Source organism: Plectropomus leopardus, chromosome 15, assembly GCF_008729295.1.
Source record: "Plectropomus leopardus isolate mb chromosome 15, YSFRI_Pleo_2.0, whole genome shotgun sequence".
Lineage (NCBI taxonomy): Eukaryota > Metazoa > Chordata > Actinopteri > Perciformes > Serranidae > Plectropomus > Plectropomus leopardus.
In genome coordinates this window covers 17,601,428-17,627,038 of record NC_056477.1, presented here as the reverse complement: position 1 = coordinate 17,627,038, position 25,611 = coordinate 17,601,428, and the positions used below count along the sequence as shown (strand labels likewise).

Sequence of the window (25,611 nt, the reverse complement as noted above, 5' to 3'; positions counted from 1 at the left end):
AGTTAGGCATCATGTCAAGCTGAAACAAAACAAGAACCCACCACAATAACACAGCACACATACACACACACACACACACACACACACACACACACACACACACACACACACACACAAAAAGTATTTCTTATATGATTAATTGAAGGAATAATTGATGAAATGTGTAATTACTAAACAATCGACAGCTTCTGGAGCCCTAATCCAAACCATTTGGAATTCAGTTTAGGATGCACACTGAGACCTGTTTCATCTCTTATTATATTACAAAAACAACTACTGGGGGAAATCATGGCCCCAACCCTCAATTACCTATATAAATACATACAATTTAGTGCATGAGAATTGTAGGGGGAGCAATACACATGTTGCAGAGTCTTAATTACTTTAAGACTGAATAACTTAAACAATAGGAAGAGAAGATGCTGCACGTGTAGCCCAGAATCAGCAAGTTCCCTCAACATCTGGACTCGTCAACAGGGACAGATTGGGTTTACTCAGAACCAACAACAAGCCCCCAATATTCTCAGGTGCCAAAAGATCAATCCTGTTAAATCTCTTTTTCAATGCAGTCCTGACAAAGTGGCAGCAAAGTTATCAATCCTGTTGCTGCTTACCTGAGGTGGTTAAGAAGCGGTTGGAGCCGTTCATCAGACTGCACTGCTGGTAGCGAGCGGGCTGTCAGCTGCAGATGAGATGGACATCACATGAGTAATGGTAAATAGTGCAGGTCACTACAGCCCAATATTGCAGGTTAAGTGCAAAGATTAAGTACGGCTCAGATCAATAATTAAGATACAAGGTCGCTGCTTTGTGAGTCAAAGAGCCAGTGAAATACAAAACACATTTTCACACGTTTTATCATTTGTCCCTGTGGTAATTGTTAATGTATCTCTCGTTACAGCAAAGTATACGCCAAAAAGAAAGATAGAAATAGATTTTTTTTTCTTACATGTATTTTGTAATAGAGTAAATGGACCTGCATTTACAATGAGCCTTTCTAGTTTTCCAACAACGTCACCAGCGTTGCCACCAACTTCTCACCCATCGGAAGCAATTTGAGGTTGAGTATCTTGCCCAAGGGTACTTTGACATGCAGACTGGAGGAGCGGGGATCAAACCACCAATCTTCCAATTAGTGGACAACCCACTCTCCCCCCTGAGCTACAGTCGCCCACTGGGTTGTAACCATGCAGTCTACACAGAGTGAGCTAGATTAGTTAAGAAAGTTCTTTATATGGATTAACCTTGATAACTATTAAGGTAAAGCAATTTTTAAGTGATTTTAGGGGACGAAATGGTACAGCACCAAGTCTGGGACAATATCATTTAAAATACGTCTTTATTATAGCGTCCACATTTCATTTTAAGCTTATGAACACACCAAAGTAGAAAGAACGGCGTCCCAACGCAGGAAATGGGGCCATCCAAGGAGCATGTGAATGCCGTATTAGTACTTAAGCACTTTATGTTACTGAATGTTTGACGATGGTACCAGAAGGCCGACTGTCAGTGTGGCGTGTGATGGCTGTTTGAAGTGATAATATTAAAATTAAATGACACCATCCTGAAACATCTGCATCATATGAAACAACTGTCAAGTACTCCTGACATTAGGTTTTCACATCCTGTCTCCGTCTAAAAAGAGTTCAGCTAGATGTGAACCGTTTCAGCTGTCTGTCTGACTGTGTGCATTTCCCTCCAAAACAAAAAGCTTTACTCGGTTTAATTGCTTCATTAACATGACTTCAATCAGCAAACAAGCACGAGTTTGCAATCTAAACCATTTCAAGGTCTGCTTTACACATGCAAAAAAAACAACAACTTTATATACTATATTTCTGTTAATTTCTTTTAAAATGAACATCCACCCAATAACTGCAGTCATATGGAGAAGCAGCTTTCAATTTCATGCCTTTTTAATGACACATTCTCTTCAATGTCCCCTTGTTGTCCCCAGTGGAGGAGAATAACCATTATAGCCACACAGAAACAGCCACAATGGCACAGTTACAAGAAAAATAGTTTTGGAGCATTATTCCATTCCAACAGTTAGTGGTCCGGATAATTACCAGGAAATGGGAGAATGGTAGAACTGGATCAAGTTGCTCTTTTTTATTTGTTTTTCCTTTTGTAATTTGGAAAAGATGGTCCTGCCTGTCCCGTGATGGGGGATATGTGTTAAAGTAAATCAAGAGCAAGTTGCCAGCTGTGGCAACATTAATACAGAGGCAATGGATATCTATTCTACAACATGAACACACAATCTAGTGTCCAATCATGATTTGGACACGAGAATTGATTCTACAGCCAATGTTGTTTTCAGAGTCCTGCGGGGATTCTTCACCTAACTTGCACATAATAAACTAAACAAAGCAGTAGGTCAAAGTTTGGTGCCCAAGTTACTGTTAATGAATTCTGAGATAAGTAAACTAGATCAAAACTACTCAGAAATCAATATTTTCTAATGCGGTTAATTAAACACATTCGAGATTGCCAGCACAGAGTTTTAGATGAGCGCTCCAATTTGCCAGTCGGCTTTTCAGATCACTGGCTAAACAGAGCCCACTCTCTGTCATGAACACAGACAATACCTGGAAACACTATGACTGAAAGTGACTACACAGTTAAATACACCACAACAACACCACAGGACAAAAACGGACTTTTGTTCAAACTGCCAAATGATTTTCTATGCACAAAGCGATGGACTGCCAGCTCTAAGGTGGACTCAAACAGCTGCGCTGGAAAGGCATTGGAACTGGTGTATCTTTTGACAGAAAACTGTGTAGCTGGAAAAACAAACTAAAGGTAAATAAATGACATATATTAGAAAAACTGTCACCCTTACATGGTTTGTCCTCCAGAGGGCACAGACAAGTTGACAAATTCATCAGAATTAAAAAAACAAATCTAAGATTGTTTATTTGTGTTGTGTTTATATTTGGAAAAAAAAAAAAAAAGACTGAATTAACATTTTTGACACACGCATAATCATAACCACTGATCCCATATTTTTCCACTAAATTCAAAACGCAGTTTAATAACTGGGATTTTCTTCAGCGATGTATGTATACTTCATATTTCTTATCTGAAGGGGGTGTCTACATCAGAGGGCTGGACCTGGATCCAGCACACTTGAACCTAAGGCCCAACTACTTTGATTGGTGTGAACACTGAGAACTGTACTAAAGATGGGCATTTTAAGTGACTTCCATGACTGAGTACTTGAATAAAATTATTTTAGGGTTTGCGAGCACTCGCACTCTCTCTCTCTTACACACACACACACACACACACACACACACACACACACACACACACAAATAAATCTAACGTGATAAAAGGAATACAAATTGGCCAGCAATAGAAAAAATCTGAAATTCAATTATTTAACAGACAGGCTTCTATTAAACCATAAATTCTAAATTAACGCAACATAGGTGAGACGCAGACCAGTGGGATCGTCTCTGAGCTGCTGTCCTCCCAGTCAGTTCAATGTCTGCCCAGTAAGCACATGGGAGTACTCAGTAAGTTGGATGAGCAATGATGTCCAAACCGTACTGATATGCCAATATCCGTGCCCGAGAGTCCACTTAAAAAAGATTATCACAAGAACGTTTCTTGCGCACGTTGCTAGGTTACGAAACACGTGTGAACACCAACTGTTCCAAAACACAGAAGTGGACTGACTACTATTTAAACTGACTGCAATGAGTTTGTAACCAGTTATGAACCAGTCTTAATTTATTACTGATGCCTCTGTATCAGACGGCAGCAAAGCCCACTACGGACAGACCCAGATCTGGCTTCGCTGCTGCCTTCGCCATGCAGTTGGAGTTAAAGCGTGAGGCGGAGGGCTCCACGCCTGACAGCAGCAGCTCCTCCTCCTGCCAGGAGGGGAGCTTTGCCTTGCTGCTCCGCTGGTCCCTGTTGATGACGGTCCCTGGGGTGGCAGTGCTCATCTGAGGCACCCTTTTCTACACTGTATCACAACAAAAATTCCACAATGACAAGAGTACTCGGATAAGGAAGAACATCAATAATGTAAATGCTCAGAAGTTGGGAGTGAAGAGAAGTGAAGTGAAGACGGGAGCAATCGTACTCTAAATGATCTAATATGAAAATACCCTCAATGGTGAAGACAACGTGAATCAGACTGAGAACACAATCATCTCTTCGTCACTATTATCACTACTCTACATTATAATAAAAAACAGTATCGCTTACAGGATTACACCAGTTACAGCATTCACACACAATGCTGGCCGTTAGCACATTAAATCTACATAATTTTATGTAGATTAAAAAGGTTGAGACTCTAATCAGAACCGTAATGATTTGCAGGTTGTTATATTGGCATTTTTCATAATTTCCTATCTGTGGCTGTGTGCCATCTACAGTATATTGTGGATTTCTTGCACCTCAATAATAGAAGAAGTCTATTCATAAACCATAAAGTGCCACTGCCTATGGTTGCTGAGCATGCTCGTGCCTGCTCCCTAGTCAGGACCCCTTGCCACGATGTAACTCGGCCTCCGTTGTCTCCTCACATGTATTATAAAGAATGCCTCCGGTCACCAAAACACCATGTTCAACCTCCCTGAGGGCATTCAATGAAATGCACGAGCATGCCGATATTGCGCCTTCGCAGACCCCCTTCCACAGCCTTCAAAAAAAGCATCATGCCTGCAGGGATAATGAGCACTTTCATACTAGCTGTCCCCAGCCTTCCCTCCAGACATTTTATGTCATCTGTGCATATTCGCCTCATCTGAACCCTGCGTTGCTCCAGTTTCCCTCAGGGCACTGAAGGGGGCAACCACAGCTGCAATTTAATAATTTTACTTATGGAAACAGACTTACTGTATACTCAAAATGTATTTACATAAACAACATATGCAAGGTGCAGACCGAACAAAATTACAGTACGATGCAAAGTGAAGCTGCGTGGGTGTTAGTCAGAAAAGTGTTGATTAAAATCAGTGGCACTATCTTTTTTTAGGTCCGTGTTGTATTGCTTTATAGTGTTAGATGGTTCGATTTTTTAATTAACAGCTCTGTACTACATCTGTGCTATTTTTACACCACGAACGACGGCACAGAGCACAACCGAAGTTGTCACGTTTCGCTAAAATACAAATTTGCCTGCGAGCTTTCTATAATATTAAAGGACTTGTTATTCATCCCTTTCAAAAAGTGAAGAAGAGCTGCAAACACTTACTGCAAGCGCTTTGGAGAGCCTGGTGCGGAAATCGTTGAGAACAATGGTGACGATGTCCTGGTGAGGGATGTACACGTAGCCTGCTTTGAGGTACACTTTCCTCATTCGCACGAGATCCAGGGCGTCTTGAAACGGAACCTTTAAAATAAAACAAGAGGAAAAATGTTTTAATAATGAATGCATCAAAAGATATAGATGTTAATATTCAGTTTGCATGTGTGGCGAGTGTAAGGCTGACCCTTTTTAAATTTTAGCAGGAATGTAAGGATTTACACTTATTGTTTGATAAAGGGAGCGTGATGATTTGCATTCTCTCAGTGAGTAAAAGAATGCCAGTAACAGACCTAAAATGTTCATTTAAAGTCAAGTCATAGGCCATGACATTTTCCCCTTTCATCTCCATTTTGTGAACAGACAAACTGTGGACTTAAATCCGTTCAGCTGTGACACGATATGACAGTTATCTGTCTATCAGCCCATTATTTTCCAGCCCTTCCATTCATACTGATTTCTCCACTATGTGAACATTTAGCGATTCAACAAAATTATGCCAAAACATTTCTTTAGAAGTAAGGCGAGATACCCACGCAGAGAGGAAATTCTACATTTGGGAGAACATGAGTTCTCCAATAAGTTGATTTGAAACTGCCTCAGGGACCAATATTTTCTCACTTATTTCATATCATAAATGGTCTGTCTCCATCTGACAAAATAATGGGCCCGAAGGTAGCGGAGCAGGAAGAAAATATAACTAAGCAGACAAATCAGTGTTTTACAGGAAGTTCACTTGGCTGGTACTCTCGGGCATGTTGGGATTACACAGTATGGGTAACAGAAATTTAGAAAGCTCGTGTGGTAATTCGTCAAAGACATTTGACACAAGACAGAAGTTACTACAGACTGTGGATGTACAACACTATCCAAAAGGATAAGGGTTTCTCTGTGAATTCTGCCCATTTTACTTGACATCACTGAGGAATCTTTCAGAGTGTGTGACCCTATATATGTAGGTGTATGATTGTAATGATTGATACCTTAAATATAGTGTTTATTTATCACAGTAATCATCTAACTTTTCATACATTACTTTGAAATTATCCTAAAAGAGGACTGCAGCAATTTAGTATTGCACTTCAATGCAGTTATGGGACACAAGAGAGACAGATTTAAGTCCTTAGTATTGAACAACTTCTCAACCCACTGGATCTCTTATTTCCCATGATGCAACTAAAAGGCATCTTTTGCTAGGCCTTCCCTGACTGCTAAGCAGCACAGCTTTTAAACTCCACACCTCCAGTTTGTAACGCAGCTTTTCATTATTCTTCCCAACTTGGAGCACTCCAACCAGATTTTTTAAAGGGTGAACGGCACACGTCAAAACGAGTAATCTCAAAACTGCAGTAGGTACTTTTATCTCGGTTTAATTGGGCAAAAATCCTATAATAAACTTTGTATATGTTGTAATTTAACTGAGAGAACACTTGAGTTCTGCACCTCCTCTCGGTTTTGTTTCCAGGCTTAACATTGGTGAAAGCCTGTTTTAATGACAGAGAGGAAAGAGAGAATTTTGGATATTATTGCAGCATAAGCAGCAACTGCCCACAATACAAAGCAACCCAAAAAAGGAAGATGGACTTATCAAATAGAGAGTTTGGAGAAATGCTGCCCACGCTCCCCAGGCGAAGCGGTCCATAGCGGCGGGGAGCGAGGCAGAGGGAGTGCTGGCTTAGGTACCTTGTGAATTCTTGTCTCGTTTGTGTTCTGATAAACAGAAAGAGCTCTAAAATGAAAAAAGTTTTAATAAATCAAAGAATGGGAAACACTGGGTTACTTTATGAATGTATGTCAGTGCTTTTCTGGTGAGAGGGGCTTAGGACAGAACAAGGAGAACTGCAGGAGGAGGCTGTATTTTTAAATTTTGCTGGGTTTTAACCCCTGGACCTTCTGTGGACAGCTACTGTTTAAATGATTCTGTTTAAATCGAAATGAAATAAGAATCATAACAACTAGAGCTTTCATCCTTTTTGCAGCAGAAAACTAAGATTTATGTCTTCCCCATCATTAGTCATGACCCTACATTACCTTAACTGCTGTGCAAACGTGGAATTAACAGCAGTATTTCTCTGAGAATTTCCCCATGATGGCTGCAGGAGATTGTTGTTGGCATAATCCTGTATATATCCATCTACAATAAAAACCATAATATCTAGAACATTCATTCTCTTTGCTGCAGAGCTTACGTCTTCCGCTGTATATTTGTAAGGATGTCATTATTACCTGTAGTGCAAAAACGCACGGTGGCATCAGAAAATGGCATACCCTAGCTTTAATTTCAAATGTAAACCCAGTGGAGTGGCCCTTTAACATGAAGAAATCTACAACACAGAACTCTTCTTCTCTCATGATTCTGGACACTTTTTGTCAAACTGAGCATTAACAACTCAAAATAACAAAAGAAATTGCACAAAAAGCCCAATAACAGACTCATGGGGAAAACACTGGCGCTTTTGATTTTGAATGGAGGAATCGCTTTGAAGATAATTACAGCGGGGAGAGTGATTTTAACAAAAGAACACTTTCATATCTGTTAGGATATCTATAAAAACTGTAATTTTATTTTAAATTTCTGACATTTAGAATACAAAACAAGGAGTTAACAGCACTTGTCTAGATGGCTTGCTTCTTCATTCACTGAGAGCTACATGATTATGACTTTTAGAATAGAATTGCATGTAAAAACATGTTTTATGGAGACATAAGGACATTATATTCTCAGTGGTTTCAATGGAGAGAAAAAGATAAGTAACTTACTTTGTAGAAGTCCTGATCTTCCACAGTGATTCCACTGACGCCGTAACTGGAGCTGACAAGTTTATCCGACAGAGCCTTCTTCTCTTCGACAGTAATCTGAAAAGTTATTGATGAGAGTGATGAATTTCGGTGGAGAGCTGCACGGACAGAATTGAGCCACTGTTTAAACATTGAAGGCTGAAGCTCATAGAAAACCCAACATCGTTTATCAAATGAATGCGCCATTTTTGTCCTTGCTCGAAACATTATGCACTGATAAATTATTGAACAGCTTTTTTTCCATTTTGCCTTTAAGTATTCGCCTCCATTCTATGAAAAACTGCTGCAGTACTTTGCTTTAGTTGGGATAAAGATGCATTTACAATTAAGAAAGAAACGAAACACTGTTTCTTATTCACATTTAATTGGGATTGCTGAGTGTTAAAAATAGCATTTGTGTACATTTATCACCTCTTGAACAAATCTTTTATCAAAAAATATATAGTGCAAAATAAACATTTAAACTCTATAATCACCGTTCAAGGAGACCTTTAATAATCACAGGTCCTGTAACGGTGAACAAACAGCTCCATCTAGTGACATCACAACTGAGCACACGTTTCCTTGCCCTGTGGTTTTTTTCTTTCCTGATATCCACACGTACGTGTCTTTCTGTGCCGGCTTCTTTGTCAGTCATATTGACAATTATTTTACGGTCACTACCGGGCTCTGCAAAGTCAGATAACTCATGTAATTTACAGTATTCGTCATGAGTAACATCAATGGATATCACGTTTGCTGATATAAAACTGAAGCTTTGCTCACTACTTTTAGTGTCTGAACAGTTTTGTTCTTTATTGAAGCTCTGTAGAAATGCATATTCTACGTATGTTTTCAGATAGTTCCCTGTTCAGATCAGTCCACAAGCCTTTATGTTGATTCTTGTGTGTGAAGGTGAAGAATAAAAGCACCAGAGCTGTATGTTAGCCTCAGGTAACAAAAAAGAAAATGAAGACTTTATTTGCAAGAACAGATAAGAGTCATTCTTAGAAAGAATAAGCTACACGCTTTGATATGAGTGCACAAAAAATGTATTATCATTTTTACTCCTTTTATTGACAGGTTAGCTATAGATTGACAGGGAATGGGTGAATGGAGAGAGGAGGAATGACACGCAGCAAAGGGCCACAGGCTGGAATTGAACCCGGGTCGCTGCAAATCCCTCCGAATATGAGGCGCCCACTCTAACAGGTGAGCCAGAGGTGGCGAGCTTTATTAAATTTAAAAAACTTTGAGATATCTCATCACAACACCCAACACCGGCATGATATTATCTCACTTGCACACACGTGAAATGAAAACACAAATAAATTAAACCGGAAATATCTGTTTTTGCAAATAAACCAGGATTTTTTTCAGCAAAGAATGAACCTTTTGGGTCACAATATTTATCTACATTTAAGTAAAAACTTTGCTTAAAACGTACCGTGTCATATTGCAGATTATTTCTGTGAAGAAATTCAAGCTTTTGTTTTGAGCTGAGCTCGTTGAAGCGGTAGCGGAAAAGATCGACTTCCTGCTGTATGAACCACCGTCTCAGATCCTCCCTTTAAGCGAGCATTGGGAAGGAACATTTAGTCAGCTGCATCTGAACTACACTCATTTTCACAGCACGTTTAATTCTTTTTATTTGACAACAGTCGTTCCACAGAAACAACATACTTACGTTTGGCAGTAGGCAAGTCTGAGAATGAAATGGGAGATATGGTCCTTTCTTCGTTTCTCAAATTCAGTTGGTCCACTCTGAGTTTTTCGGTCATCAACCTTAAAGGGTTAAAGGAGGTACACTATTTTTTATGACATATTTGTTTTCATGAATCACTACTTTTTCATATGTGTTGTTGTCTTAGATATAGTTTTATCTGTGAAATAAAATAAAAATGAAAGATTTGTAAAGGCAGTTTTGTGACTGCCGATGTGAGGAAAGAGTGTATTGTATACTTTTTACTGCGGTGATGTTTTTAAGCTTTAATGTTGGCAAGTAAGCAGCCAAAGTTATGTCCATCTCTTCTGTCTTTTGATAACTTCTTTCATGTTTTGGTACCTCCAATCACACTGTGTTCAGTAGGTGTTTTCTTCTTCATGTATTTTTGCTCGGGGTATCACTCTACTGCATGATTACAAAATATTTTGATGGTCTTAAAATCATAGAAAATCTGACAATTTGACCTTGTTTGTGGCTTAAAAGTCTCAAACTTTAAGCCATAAAAGTCAGTGCTGCAGATCAAGTTATTTATATAACTCCAGGCACAGACTGAGCCATATACACTCAGTTACAAGTTTATTAGATGTACACAATAAACTGGCAACTGCACTATCTATCTATATATATATATAATGGATCAGTGCAGTGTAGTATACATTGCATGATGACATGTTTCCAAATATGTCCCAGCATGCTTCCTGTGAAAGCCAACACCTTGCGAATGGTCATAAAATCACTGTGAGGTAGTAAATGTAGCACCTAGTTTTTTAACTCTCTGTTGTGTGTTGTACTAAATATACTTACAGCATCCGGTCTGTGAACAAAGTTCAGGCCTTTGCACTCATTGTTCAGTTTCTTCAAGTAGTCATCTGACAGTTTCACATAGCTCACTCCCAAATTCTCAATGGTCTTCAGCACTGCGGTGAAATTAAAAGAGGGCATTGTAATTATGAGGCCTTTTTAAAAGAAAAAAAAAACATTACATATGTATTTCACAACAGCAGAGAAAATGCTGATTGTAGCAAACTTCATCATTTAAAAATCATTTGACAAGAATGAGACCCAGATCTTACATTTCAGTCTGTCAACAGCAAACGCCTCAAATTCAGCCAGAGAGATGTTTTCGAGGGGAGGCTGCCCGTAGAACTGTAGCGGATGTCCGTACAGCTCTGTCTGAGCGCTGGTGCCAATCTTCCTTCTTCTGCCAGAAAACAGCATCGTTCCTGATGGTATGGAAAACAAGGTCTGACAAATCAAAGGATTCTGCAACCCCCTTTACATACACAAAAACGTCAAATTACTGCCGAACCTCTCTTACTTTGTGCCACTCAGCAGTCAGTTTTAACCAGGGCAGCTACAGCTTAAGGCAAGTTAGATTTAAGACTTTTTAATATCTTAAATCTATGGAGAGGGAAGGGATGGAATTTAAAGACAAAAATTACAGTAACTAAAATTGGGAACGAAAAAAAAGCAAAACAATCAAAAAACCACATTTTTTCCCTTACGGTTTAGTACAATTCTGCCAAAATGTTTATGTCCAGCCAAAAAGGTGGAACTGGTTAGAACAGGGAAATATCTGGCTTTTGTTAGTAAGTTTTCTTTGCAATTTTTCTAATTATTTTTTTATATGTCATAATTTATTTTGAGATTTTGCAACAACATGAAAAAAAACTTGCCATGTCTGAGCATTTTTAACACTTTTGAAATACTAATTTAAGACATTTAAATACAAATTAAGGTATTATCTTCATGTTAATTCATTCAATTCATTTTAAGGACCCACAGGAACCCTAGTTTTAACAAAACAGCCTAACATAATGCAACACTGTTGTCTCTGCCTCAGTCACCCATCACTTTCAACATGACAGCTGATTTGCAATGTTTTTAAATCAGGTTTTATTCTACTTATTCACAATCATACATATTTAAATACATTTGTACACATCCTTATCCATACCCTTGATATTTAAACAGTGTGACATTCCTGTGCAAAATGAACCACCTGTAAGATATGTTTTATCTGAATTAAATTTGCTAGAAAGCAGCATTCACTTAACAAGTTCTATTATCAAAGGGATCCTACAGCTTAAGGCAAATTAAATTTAATTCTTTTTAAAATGCCATTCGGAGTGAAATGTAAAACCAATTTTCCAATAATCTAAACTCAATTTTTTTTTTTTTTTTACAGAGTTAAGAACAATTTTGCCCAAACATGTAATGTAACATAAGATATTACATTTTTGGCATCTATTAGTAATTTGTATTACTGGTTTCATGTGCCTAACTCTGTATGTGGGGTTATTCCACTAATTAATTCCCATCATGAATAGTTTAAAAAGAGAAATTCAGCAAATCATTAAATACATAAGAATACATGTTGCCAATTATTTTGCGATTTTACATTTTAAAAAAAAGCAATTCATAACATACTACTTTCAATGTCTTTGCATTTGCAAGACTTTAAAATCTGATACATTTTAATACCAGGTTAAGGTCTTATTTTTAGATTAATGAACTCAATGCCTTTTAAGACTTTTTTTAAGGGTCCGCAACAAACTCTGACAAGGCAGCAGACAACTGAAATGACTCGCTGACACTGGCTAAAGTTAGCGGTTTATTATGTTACAACGGGTCCAGCAGCCCTGATAAAACCAGTGTTTTCACTCTTTCCTATAAAAACAGCTGTAGTCACGGGACATAAATAAGCTTGAGACCGTTTCACTAAAGCTAACAAGTCTGTTTCTGTAGCGCCAAGTTAGTCAACAACAACAACACATTCCCCAAACACGGAGCAGTAACGTCTTCATGGTGGAAGAAGCTAGCTAACATACAGTAATCCCCATGGAAACAGGACCGACCGAGACCGACCTCTAAAACAGTCTCTGGGGCGTTTCACACGACGCACGACAGCTACTAAAACAACATTTAGGTGATTTTATTGTTACATTACCGATTAGACGGTGGAGTTTCTTCTTCTTCTTAGTTCAGTCCCGCCAAACAAAGTGGGTGGTTCAACTAACGCGGGTAAATGATGACGATTTTAGACAAACCAGGAAGTGAAACTTGTCATCATGGTGAGCGCTCGATTTGATGTTCTGGTCACCCCGCCACGTCTCCGACGTTGATTTTTTCCTAATTAAAAAATCAGACAATAAACGACATAACCGTTTTGTATCATGATTATCGACCAGCAGTGCTGTCGAATATTTAAAATATGCTGTTGCTCCTACATTGACTCAGTTTTATGAGTCTTTTTTTCCCCGCCGTGGACCTGAGTACAGTAAGACTTTCGGGGACTTCTGTAATACCTATCAAACAAACCCAGAACACCTGGTTTATTTACAGACTTTTTTTTATTTATTAATTTTTTTATTATAATACATACATACATACATTTTTTATTTTTTTTTATTATAATCATTTCATAATTTTGAAAAACAACATGCGAAAATACAATATCAAACACAACGAAAGAAAATTAAATTAAAAACTAACATTAAATTATAAATAAATAAATAAAATGTAAACCCAGACATTATACACATTATTTGTTTTTATTACATAAACTTTTCCCAATTATTTGAGTGGCCTTAATAGCTTTCTTTATTGTTGTTATCTTACAGAGTCAAAGAGATTTTGTAATTGAACACAACACAGATGAATATAATCTGAAGCATATGATTGCCTTATGGATGTGACAGTTGCCAAACAGATAAGCTTGAGAGCACAGTCAGTTTGTAAGAACAATTCAGAAACAATACCATGTTTTATAATATTTGTATCAATTGATTAAAAATAAATCAACAGTGAAACTTTAACCGATAATTTTCAAAAGTAAGTACAATTATAGAATAAGTGAGGAAATTATGCAATTTCTGATATTCAACAGAAGAAAAACTATTTTGGAAAAGGTATATCTCAAATGTATATAGACTATTTGGAATTAGATATACATTTGGGTCTATCTATCTATCTATCTATCTATCTATGCTCTTGTTATATAAATTATTTTAAGTATGCAAATATTATATTTTTACTTTCTTTAATCGTTATCACTTTATACCAGTTGGTGGCGGTAATTACATTATTCATACCCGCCAAAACACATGATGAAGTAGTAGAAGAAGAAGACTCTTGCTGCTTAGCAACAAACATTAGCGAGCTAGCCAGTTGCCTGGCTGGCTAGTTGCTCTCATGCGCAACGTAGTTAGCCGTAACGAAGGCTTGCCGATGAGTAGCTATGCGTTTTCATCTCGTAAATATCACAGATGCGCCTCAGTTGTCGACACCGATTAAACTTTACCTCCCGTGTTGAAGCGGAAAGCCTTCGATCAGAGCAGTCATCAGCTAGATATCAGTACCGGGTGGAGCAGAGGGCTCTTTTCTGTGGGAAAAGTGGCTAATCTTAGCTAGGTAACCTTAGCACCGGGAGTCACTGGCGTCTCCTCCTGCCACAGAGAAGAGCAGAGGGAGGCTGGAGATATGTGAGTGTGGGTTAGCTAACGTCGGCGGCCACTGGATGAGTTGAAACGTGATTTTAAAAGGTAAGAAATTACTCAGTCAGCGGGGCTGCTAGCTTTAATGTTACACCCTTCCTCACCAGCACAGTCTGTCAGCCCTTTAGTCATCTTTAACAGACCACACCAGCAGCTGCCTGCTACCTGAAGACCCTCCAGACAGCTGTTCAACAGGTTATATCCTGACTAAAGAAAGGGATTTTGATAGAAGCGAATAAAGCAGAAATAAAAGTTTACTTAGTAATTCTTAACTCCCCTCACACACTTTAGAAACAGTACCCACAGCAACGGTAAACCTCGACATAACGGAGAAGTTACATCTTGTAATATTTTAATTCTCTCTGTGCTGCTACCTTGAAATATTGGCTTTTAACGGTGCCCTGCCTCGAGGCCCGAGGAAACTAACGGTGTCTGTGAAGATGACTCACAGTCCACGAGGGGAAGTGTGTTATCTTCTACATACTTAATAGAGTTCATTGATATGTGCATTTTAATGCACAGTATAACCTGCTGCCGTCTAACATATAGGTATATATTTCAGATTCTCTGTCATGTTTTCAGTGTGTACAATATGAATTGGAAAACTTTTTCATTGTTGGTGGAAAATAGACCCACAATATTAAAAGAATAGTTGTGTGTCCAGGTATGGGAAATTAGGTGTTTGGCTTGATTTCTTTTAAAAACATGGGAAGAAGGCAATGAGCAATTTAAAAAGAAAATCATTTCTTAAAAAAGAAAAGAAAATTACTTGTAAATAAGCATAAAAATCCCCCCAAACAGAAAAGTTAAAAAAAAACAACACACACTTCAAAGAACGGCTTATAAATAATAATTCTGTAAAATAATTTTAAATATACAATTATGATAATTATTAATATAGTTTTCTCCAGCCTTTTTTTCCCTTCTTTTCCCAAACATTTTCCCTAGTTAATTAAAAAAAAAAAAAAATCTGTTGACTGAATTTGACTCGGTTTTCTGGATATTTTTAGACTAGCTTTTGAAAAATAATTTTCTAAATCTACAAATTTCTTGCATTATGTGAAATATTTACCGCATGTCGTCATATTTTATTTTGTTATTAAGTTGCACACTGCCTTTTCCCCATGCTTTAGAGGCAAAGCAAACCAGTGTGTTCAGGGTTTAAAGGTTGAAATACTTGTGAAAAGTGTCTGAATGCAGCACTAGAAAAGTGATGCCTGTCCAGGTTTCAAAGGGTTAAATGATGGAGTTGATGGTAATGGGAGTCAAACTGGAATTGTCATTTTAAGCTGGTACTCTCAGATGTTTTAGAAACCATTGTGGGAGAGGTCTGTCTCCTTACCTTGATGTAGAATATTGAAGAAATAAAACACGATGAACAAGAAATTATCTTAACTTTGATGTTAATAGCTGTGTGTGTGTGTGTGTGTGTGTGTGTGTGTGTGTCAATAGCCAGATTGCATAGCCAACCACTTTGACTCCGTTTCTGTGACTCTAAAACAAATTTTAACAATACATCTAGAAATGATTACACTGGGAGTTGAGAGAACTGCAAATGTTTAATTTGAGAGTGAAACTTGAAAGAAAGGAATAGGTCTTGACTCTTCACTTAACATGAATTAGATCAATTTAAGAGATTTCACATCACAAATATACATTTTGCTGTAAACTTATTAAAACATTTACACCAAGAAGTGTACAAAACCAAGAGCAGGCTGTTTACTTTAAACCATTTTTGCCCGCATGTTATAAAAACTGCTGTGTCACACAGCTCAATTATAGTTGATGAATAATATGCTTGACTGCAATACATATTATGACTCAAATCCAGACAGGCTGTTGGACACCACAGTCACACAGCAGGTTGTCAGTATCCACTGGGAACAGCTTTCCCACAATATGTTGTTTAGCATTGCACTCAGCAGCCACATGCACACAACTGTGGAAGACCCAGTTGCTATGCGGAGTCTGCTGCTCTCACTGCTAATGGAAGAATAAACACATCGCACAGTCGCTGCAAACACAATCCTCGTAAAATTTACAACAGTTAGTTCAATGGGAGCACACGTAACAGTATAAAGGACAGTCATTGTGTATATAAAGCCCTTTACTGGACTGCACTCCCTCCCCAGTTTATTTCTTGTGGTAACCAGCAGAGCTCATAATAATTACATTTCAAATCTGACAAGCTATGAAAATTTTAAATGAAATACTTTTTGCAAAACAACAGAAGCAATTGCTTAAGCTTTTGTAATTTGAGATTCTGTCAATATCTTCAAACCATGTATACAAAAGATGAATTGAAAAATAAGATAAATAACAACAAATAAAGTTGTTTCAGTCATAGTAACTTGGAATACTATTGTACCTGTATCCTCTGATTTTCTGTATCTTCATTTTTTTGTTGATCTTGCCAAAAAAGTTTGATGTTATTGCTAGATGTGACTAATTTGTGTGCCAATAAGTCATCTAGTAAAAGTTCAATACTTACATCCTTTTTTCCAACCAATTTAAATACAACGGCTTTTTGTTGAAAAAATCATATGATGGGATGCTTTGAAACAGTCAGGGTATAACCACTAATCTAATGTCTTAAGCAGTTATCATAAATCATATTAGTGTATAGGAACTAGGCTATTTTATATTGACAGCTTAGTATTTTTATTTTTTGCTGGCAAATCTTTAAAAAAAAATGTGTGGATGTACAGATGTCATCCATTAATGAGTTTCGTGTCTAATAAAATCAACAGTATCTAGATTCAAGGAAAAGGAAAAGAAAATATATTGCTGCCATGTTAAAGCCTTGTTACATTTATCTTTCAGTAAGAATTTTAAATTCTATGCCCTCAATTTTTGCCCATAGTATCGAAAATGTCATAGAATATTGAAATGTTTCGTTTAATTCATGCTTCCAGGTGGTATATGTGTTCCTGTCACATCAGCGAAACTACCCAGGCGGAGTGGAACTGAGTAAACCAGCCGGACGTCGCCACCATGTTGGAGGAGGACATGGAAGTGGCCATCAAGGTGGTCGTGGTCGGCAACGGCGCTGTTGGCAAGTCCAGTATGATCCAACGATACTGCAAAGGCATCTTCACGAAGGACTACAAAAAGACCATCGGAGTGGACTTCCTGGAGAGGCAGATAGTGTAAGCAGCTTGTTTCACAGAAGTTAACATTCAGTTCTTATCGACTGTAGCCTTGGTTTTATATCATCATTATGTCCTCGTTGTTTCAGTGTAAACGATGAGGAGGTCCGGCTAATGCTGTGGGACACCGCTGGTCAGGAGGAGTTTGATGCCATCACTAAGGCCTACTACCGCGGTGAGACCTCAACACGCTGAAAAATATAACAGTGCTGCTTTGGGTCACTGACCTCCCTGACTGCTGTCGTTACCTTTAGATTAGTCACAGACTTGATGCTCTAATGGCAGCATGGCTGTCAGCCAAAGAACATGCACTGCACATGCAGTACTGGAAACATGTCTCTGAACTAAAAGTGAATCTCCTTCTAACTCCAGCTGAAGTTGACCCAGAGTTTGTACATCCCCGAGGAGGGAAATGAAAGTCATTTTTCAAACAAAGAATTGCCAGCTTGAAACTGTTAAAGTTTTGTTTCATTCTAGGTGCTCAGGCGTGTGTGCTAGTCTTCTCTACCACAGACCGGGACTCGTTTCAGGCTATCGACAGCTGGAGGGAGAAGGTGGAGGCAGAGGTCGGAGATATTCCCACGGTTCTTGTGCAAAACAAGATTGACCTCCTAGAAGAAACTGTTATAAAAAAGTAAGTAGTAGTAGTAAAAACCCACCGGAACAGTAGAGAGGTTTGATATTAAAGGTGTACCATGAAGGAATTGTTGGTTACTGTTTGTAAACACATTTATTGTCGGCCTCTCCTCCCTACACTTCTTGTCCGTGCACTTGCGGGCTGTCATTGAAGTATCTTTGTAATGGAAGTGCTGACACTTTAGCAAGCTAACTCAGCTCACTGCTGGCATCGAGCAGTTTAACAGAAAACAGGCCAGCTCTGCGTCGCTCTTCACCCCCATCTTATCCTCCATTTCTCTCTCGCGAAAGTGAAAGCCAATTCCAGTTTCACTTTCGTAACAAGCTGTACCCGCTTGGTGTTTTGCCTTGCTACATTTGTGCTTTGTCTGCGCTATGGCCGCGGGCAATTTTCGTAGCTTTCTCTTTGATGTGTGCTGCAAGTTGCTACCTTTTTTACAAAGTCCCAGACTCACCTGCACGCAGTTATAAATACATATAAATACACCACCACGCCCTTCTAGTGGGTCATAAGTGACGACTGCTTTTGTATGAGTCTATCCACTGCTTTTTTAAAGAAAAACCCTGCACAGTATACCCCTCAGGCCAAATGTTACTGACTGTGAACTGTATTTTTTTCCTTGCATTGCAGCGAGGAGGCAGAAGGTTTGGCCAAAAGGCTCAAGCTGAGATTTTATCGAGCGTCAGTAAAAGAGGACCTTAATGTCAATGAAGGTGGGTTACTGAAAATTAGGACAGCTGGTTTAATGCAAAGTGAAACAGTCTCATTCTGGATGATACTAACATCTCTGCTCATTCTCTGTTTAGTTTTTAAGTACTTAGCTGAGAAGTACCTCCAGCGACTCAAACAGCAAACAGCAGAGGAGACGGAGGTGCTCCATACGACAAGCAATAAAATAGGTGAGGAGTCCTCCTGATCGCCTGTTTTTTTATATAAGATTTCAAGATTTATTTCTTGACTCAGAAACTGTGTTTTCTCCAAAGGTGTTTTTAATACCACAAGTAGTAATGTCTGCAACCAGAACTCCAGCAACGGCAGAGAAGTCATCACTTTGCGACCCAACAAACAGAGGACCAAGAAGAGTAAAAATCCTTTTGGAAGCTGCAGCGTACTCTAGATAAAAAAAATTATTTAGTTTTAGTGACTTACTGTTGTTTCGAAGACTAAAAATTGGTCGATGTCTTATTTTGAGGAGGTAGCCACATTTAGAGACCAAAGCCCAAACAGACTGGAAAACACTATTCTACACTACTTTGATAACCAGATGTTTAATCCCTATCCTGTGTTGTATCCCCACAATGATTGTTGAATTTCCTTTGATTCAGTTTTGCATCTCCAGCAATGATCTCCGCACAAAACCTTTGTACTCTTTTGGGGCCCCTCCTTGTGGTTGCCTTAAGTAACAGCAACAGCTGCAGCTACAGTATGTTATTTAGACATGACACTAACAGTTGTCTCATCAAAACATGTAACGGCAAAAGGTTTGCACTCCTGCTCTGTAAAAACGCCTGTATATGATTTTTACGGTCATTCATTCCTGTGTTTGACATTTCAACCGTGCAATATGTTTGCATGTATTGTAGGAGATACAAAAATAATTTTGTACCATATTTTTTTTCTCCCAGCAAAATATGGTTCAAACTATATAGTTATTGTGGACTAAACACTACCGAATCCACAGTTTATTCTCTGTGCAGAAGTATTTTTGTACGAATCACAGCAGTGTTGGGTGATATTTTGACTTAAGTGTTGACATAGTGCCAAATTTCCTCTTTCTGAGCTTAACACTGCAGTGATATGGATGTAACATAAAATTAATAGAATGTGCTTTTATGTATAACCAAATATCAATAACTATAACATCGTCCTCTATATGTCTGCTTACACTCTACTCATTTACAGATTTATTAATCAAAGACTTTCACAAAGTTTTGGGACTCTGTGACGAAAAAGTCACAGTCAGTTATAGCACGATGATTTTAACTGCAGTTTTTTACATTTTACATTTTTGAACTGTGCTTTTCTTTAATACAGCTTTGAGTCACTCATCAGTAAGCCTCAGAGTGAATCATTTTCAGTACTTATGTAACATTTCAAAACATTCAACATGGTACAAGATTTTGTTTTTTATTTCTTGTTGTGGCTTCTTCACTATCTAATCCATTTCTACCCATAAATATTAGTCTGCTCCTTTTTAACGGGTAAAAAAGGAGGAAAAGTGAGACCAGACAGTTGAAAAGCTCACAGCTCAGTAGTCTTAAGCAGAATGTGAACCCCGTCTCTCTGAAGGTACAAACAGTTGATGGTCAGGATGGGATGTTTTGCTTGTGTGTGCCTGAATATGCAAGAAAATGTCCTCATTACACGAGGGTACTCATGTAACCATAACAGATCACCCAAACTAATGCTCAGTACATCTAGCTGTGAACTGCATTGTCTGCATTAAGCCTTTTCTTTTCCCCACAGCAGCTCATTATGAAGACACCGGTTTACTAAGCACAAAGACATTATTACCAGTTCCTTATGAATAGTATTTTAAATGCACGTTTTGTCTTTTGAAAAGGTTTTGTAACTGATCTCAGATCTGTTAGAAACTTTTTTTTCCTTAATTCAACTTAATTTTCAAGATGGGACTGTAGTGAAAATCCCAGCAGGTGCTTAAAATATGTTCCAGTTATACCATTTAGATTCTGTCACATTTTAAGCTCCCTCATTGGTTGTCTGTAAACTGTGCTGTTTCGAAACAAAAAAGCGTGTGGCATAACTGTAATGCATGCAAACCTTTTTTTCTCATCCAGTGAATGTAATCATGGTTGCAATGCCACAATGCCTTGTCATTGTTTACATCTCCCATCGAGCACCAGTAAGCATTTTAATCCCTGCTCTTGCTGTTGAACTTTGCCTGCACAGTAAATCTGTAAATACTTATTTCTCAAGCTTTCTTTTATTTGTAACATTGTGTAAATTTACGTTTTGCTTTTTGACTGAATGGATATAGCGCACTTTATCATTAAGATGACATATAATCTTAAAAGAACCACGAGTAAAAACTAACCATACTTATGTGCTGTCACTCAGGTGTTGTAATGATCTTTGTGTCTTTCTGTTTTTCTAATTTTTCCACACGTGACTTCATAAATCATTTCACACGTTAAGATAGACAAACCAACATATGTATGCTTTCACTCTGACAAAAACAACACTCATTGTTGGATTTTTTTTTAACAGTAAGAAAATACATCACAAATTTAAGTGTGCCACACAGCTGTGTGCCTCGTGATATGTATGGATGGGAGTTGATGGTGACATAAATAAAACTTTACCTTTTTTTCTTGAGCATCCAGTGTGTAATTTGAAAGTGTCAAAAAAATACATTTGGAAAAAATCAACAGCACTGTCTTTCCAGAAATCACGACCCCATTTTTCAAGATAATCCACAGACCTCATTGTGAGCTGTTTCGTGTAGGAACTAATTATATAAGGAACTATATTTATTAACAGATCATGATGTCTCAAAAACCTGTATGTTCTCTTCTGAAATCATAGGTAAAACTTTTTCTTTTAAGTTAATTTTTTTGGGCTTTTTTTTTAGATAGGACAGCTAGAGAGATAACAAGACAGGGGGTGAGAGAGTGGGGATGACACGCAGCAAAGGGCCACTCAAACCTGGGACTGCTGCAACAAGGACACATAGCCTCTGAATATGTGGCGTACAATTTACCAACGGAGACACCCGAAGCCCACATAGGCAACACTTTCATTATAAATTAAAGAAAGTGAGTCTAATTACTGAAAATTCATCTCTGGGTAATGATCTAGCAAACTGTCCATAAGCCGGCCCTTTTGCAGCTTTGGGCTTAGCGACTTGTTTCTTTGATTACAGGTCTGGATATTAATTAAGCTGACTACAAAGAATAAGAAAAAATTCAAAGTCCATTATCTCACATATGAAGAACAGGGCCCTAAAAAATTAAAGGTACCTGCTTCATCTAATGTGTTTATGTCTTACAACAATAGGCCACCCTTGACAGGAGACTTTTTTATTTAATTATTTATTTTTTTATTAATGTATATGACACATAATCTGATATCAGAACTGCTTTGTGCAAAATGTGAACTGAGATCCACAGCTTAATGTGATTGGTGTTGCCTTCACACAAAGAGGTAGTGTATGCACTCCCAAAAACGTAACCAAGTGCCTATTTTAAGAGGTGAAACAATGAAATAGAAAATGATAATTTATCATCGGATTCATTGTTTGTAAGCATTTGGTTTGCGATTGTATCTTTTTTGTGTTACTTCAGTGCATATGTGAACACACATTGTGAGCTGGGTATACACATTAAAAAAATCCATCATAGGTCAGTGTAAATGACAGTAATTTGAATGTAAAACTTGATTATGCCGAGACATCACTAATATTCCTGCTGGATGAGTTGTGCTTTACTGTATTTTTGGCCCTAATCTTCAGCATCAGACTGGTCCTGCTGCTACATTTAGAGTCCCTCTAAAAGTTAGTACATGATTAAAACAGTTTTTGGTGAGGTTAGTGGCATTAAAGATGCATTTCATGTTTTGGCAATAAGTCTTATTGACAGCCATTGGCTTTTGGGACCTCCACTTTCTGGTGATCCATAATCTTGATGTTCTTTTCAGCACTTTCAACGTTCCTCAACAAAGTCTCCAGCCTCCGCTTGATCTGCTTCTGGTCCTCCAGAGCGCAGCTGATCACTATGGCCTGGAATTTCTGGTCGATGGGGACGGGCGGGGCTTCGGTCACACAGGCCGCGTGCAGGGCCAGCAGGCGCTGCCGGCCACCTTCCATGTCATCCAATAACTTTTTCACTATTTCATCGATCACAGATGTGGCCTTGCGCAGAGCCTCCTCCTGCTGGGAGTTTCTGATTGTACCGATAGAGATCTCCACAGTTAGCGTCCGGCCCATTAGACGATTTGCTGTTAAATTTAACTCTTCTCTCTCCCCTAGAAAATACAAAACAAGAAAGAAATTGCCTAATTAAAAAAATGAAGTGGTTATAGTGGTGAACACAATAATAGGAGCACCTAAACAGTGTACTGTGGTGCCACACTGGCTCAGTGTCACCTCAGGGCACAAAGAATTTGGTTTCAAATGCTCGTCCTTTTCTCTCGAGTGTGGAGTTTCCATTGTGCTAACGCCTCCTCTTACCATACAAAGACACTCAGCTCAGGTGAAGCTGATCACACTAATGAATGGTGGATCCAGCCCAAATCTGATGCAGTGTAATCAAACAGGATGACCCTGCAAATCTAAACACCTTTCTGGCTGTGTTATTCTGTCCAGCGGGTTAAAAAAAATGATTACACAAATGTTCCTTAGTGTAATTTAGCAATACAACAATGCAAACTACAGCCTCCACAAAATTAATTTTACATTATAAGCTTCACAATGGTGGTATTTGAGGCAGGGTTACAGCCACAATTGAATCACTGTGTTGCAGCGTAGCACCAAATTCTGGGCCCAGTGCGTGGGCAGTCCCTGCTAAACTTATCATTCCAGGCTTTCGGGGGCCCTCCTCCCACTGGGGCCCCAGGTAATCAGTCAGCATTTAGTACAGGACTCTAAACCTCTAGACCTACAATCCCACAGTTCATAGTCACTCAAGGTACAAGGTAAATGTATTAGTCATTCATTTGTCACTCAGAGTGTAATTTAAAAGTACTGTGAAACTTCAGTCAGTAGCCTGGGCTAGTATTGTCTTCAATCACTGAACTCGACTGCTGTACATTTGGGACAGGTGTCTATATGGGCCTTTAACACCTGTCACACAAACTCTTGCTCAGCAAAGGTGGGAAATACTATCAAATTGTTCACTGAAACCAGTGTCAATATAACTTGTATAAAACATTATACCAAAATGTATACCAACGACCTTCAGGGGCTGTCAGACTCTAAAATTGAAACAAAATATTATACTATAGGGAACTTCTAATGGTTCTGTGACACAAAGGCCTTTAAAACAGGTGCCATATAGCATTACAACAGCTTCCCCTATGACTACAAGCCAAAGATTTGCTTTTGGGTACTGTTTAGCACTGTTTTGTTCAGAGTGTGACGTGATATATATACATACATATAGATTTTGGGAAATAATTGAATATTTTGTGATCATCTGAATGTAACTAACCTATGTATATATTCTAAAATGTCATTTCTGGGAGAAACAGAAACTGTAGGAACCTGGGTGGGGTGCAAAAACTATCATGTTGCCTCCCTTCTTAGAATGATGATGTTATTGAACGACTCCACCCAACTACAGTGTTGCATCCAAATCATCACCTCACTGAATCACAATTTCGCAGTAAAACCAGCTGCAATGACATGCAAATTAGTGAGACATTACTGAGTCAAACAAGGTGCATCGACAGTTTTCTGTGAAGTCGGTGTTGAAAACACAGTAAAGTTGTGAATCACCAGCGCTGATGTTTCTCAGCTCCTGTCCGTTCTGTATGGACTGGATCATTTCCAGGATGCTCTCTCTTTCCTGCTCCATGGCCGATGCTGTTTCGCGGAGAGCCTCCACCCTGACAGAGAGACAACAATACCTGAGCACTGCAATCCATAATCAGACTTACTCTGGAAAACTGTCTATTGTAGAGAGATCAGTATAATATAGCCACCTGAGTATCATAATAAATCCACATTGTGGTTTTTTTTATAGAGATAGTAATGCTCCTGTACTGCACACCCACTTATTGTAACAAACCCTTTTAATGAGACACGATCAGCTCCATCAAATTTCTCTTCGATTACATATCTATAGGCTATTACGTTACACGATTTTAAAAAATGCTTGCAGAAATACAAAAGGCTATGTAATGCTTCAGACAGCCTGTATGTAATGCACATGGTAGGGCCCGTTACCTCACTTCCAGCTGATCCAAACTTTCCAGGAGTTGTCCGGCGCGATCTGCCATCGACAGCGTCCTGCTGAACTTGCTGCACTGAGCGTCGTTCATTTTGGCGTGTATTTTAGCCTGAGCCATGATGGTGAATAAAAAGAGTGATAATTATTATGATCCGTCCCGGAGAGAAATCCCGTGTGCGATCAACAGTGTGAGCTGTCCGACTGACTGCAGCAGCGCCTCAGGGAGAACATTTCCTAACATGGGCTGCAACTTCCTTCAGTGTGTCCTCACAGAAGCTTCCCGAGGAGACCAGAACGGTGGTTCCCAACCTCAGGTGCGAGGACCTCCCACAGGTCCCTGAGAAGCTCAGATGGGTCCCAGAAGTACTTGGATTAAGCTGTAATTTTAATGCCCTTCATATTTTCAATAAAAATCTTGCTATTTCTTTTTTTTAAATTAAAGATGTATGTAAGTGAGGTTTACTTAGTCATTTTTTTTTTTTTTTTTTAGAAAATGTGTCATTATCAGTGTTGGGAGTAAAGCATTGCAAAAGTAATGCAGTTACAGTAATTCATTACTTTTTGCTGTAACGCAGCAATATAACGCATTACTAATATAATGTCTGTAATATTATACCCGTTACAGTCTCGGTAATGCATGTTACA

General features: G+C 38.5%; 3 protein-coding genes across 3 annotated transcripts in view; 1 reads left to right on the top strand and 2 right to left on the bottom strand.

The window, feature by feature from the left end:
* prim2 (DNA primase subunit 2) overlaps nt 1-12,807 on the bottom strand; it is a 32,056-nt gene extending 19,249 nt beyond the window's left edge. Inside the window, exons 1-8 of the mRNA XM_042502244.1 lie at nt 12,727-12,807; nt 10,850-10,999; nt 10,581-10,693; nt 9,738-9,835; nt 9,498-9,618; nt 8,033-8,128; nt 5,222-5,359; nt 615-682 (exon numbers count right to left, since the gene is read on the bottom strand). Coding sequence (XP_042358178.1) covers nt 615-682; nt 5,222-5,359; nt 8,033-8,128; nt 9,498-9,618; nt 9,738-9,835; nt 10,581-10,693; nt 10,850-10,994 — 779 coding nt within the window. The 5' untranslated portion in view covers nt 10,995-10,999; nt 12,727-12,807. The remainder of the gene's footprint in view (nt 1-614; nt 683-5,221; nt 5,360-8,032; nt 8,129-9,497; nt 9,619-9,737; nt 9,836-10,580; nt 10,694-10,849; nt 11,000-12,726) is intronic.
* Nucleotides 12,808-13,915: 1,108 nt separating this feature from the next.
* rab23 (RAB23, member RAS oncogene family) lies at nt 13,916-21,394 on the top strand. The gene is made up of 7 exons (XM_042502405.1): nt 13,916-14,320; nt 17,188-17,421; nt 17,511-17,596; nt 17,899-18,055; nt 18,689-18,771; nt 18,865-18,957; nt 19,042-21,394. The coding sequence occupies exons 2-7, from the start codon at nt 17,267-17,269 to the stop codon at nt 19,173-19,175; spliced, it is 708 nt and encodes a 235-aa protein (XP_042358339.1). The 5' UTR covers nt 13,916-14,320; nt 17,188-17,266; the 3' UTR covers nt 19,176-21,394.
* A 256-nt stretch (nt 21,395-21,650) lies between these two features.
* bag2 (BCL2 associated athanogene 2) lies at nt 21,651-25,215 on the bottom strand. The gene is made up of 3 exons (XM_042502406.1): nt 24,963-25,215; nt 24,513-24,622; nt 21,651-23,041 (listed from the first exon to the last, which is right to left on the bottom strand). The coding sequence occupies exons 1-3, from the start codon at nt 25,082-25,084 to the stop codon at nt 22,647-22,649; spliced, it is 627 nt and encodes a 208-aa protein (XP_042358340.1). The 5' UTR covers nt 25,085-25,215; the 3' UTR covers nt 21,651-22,646.
* Nucleotides 25,216-25,611: the final 396 nt, after the last annotated feature.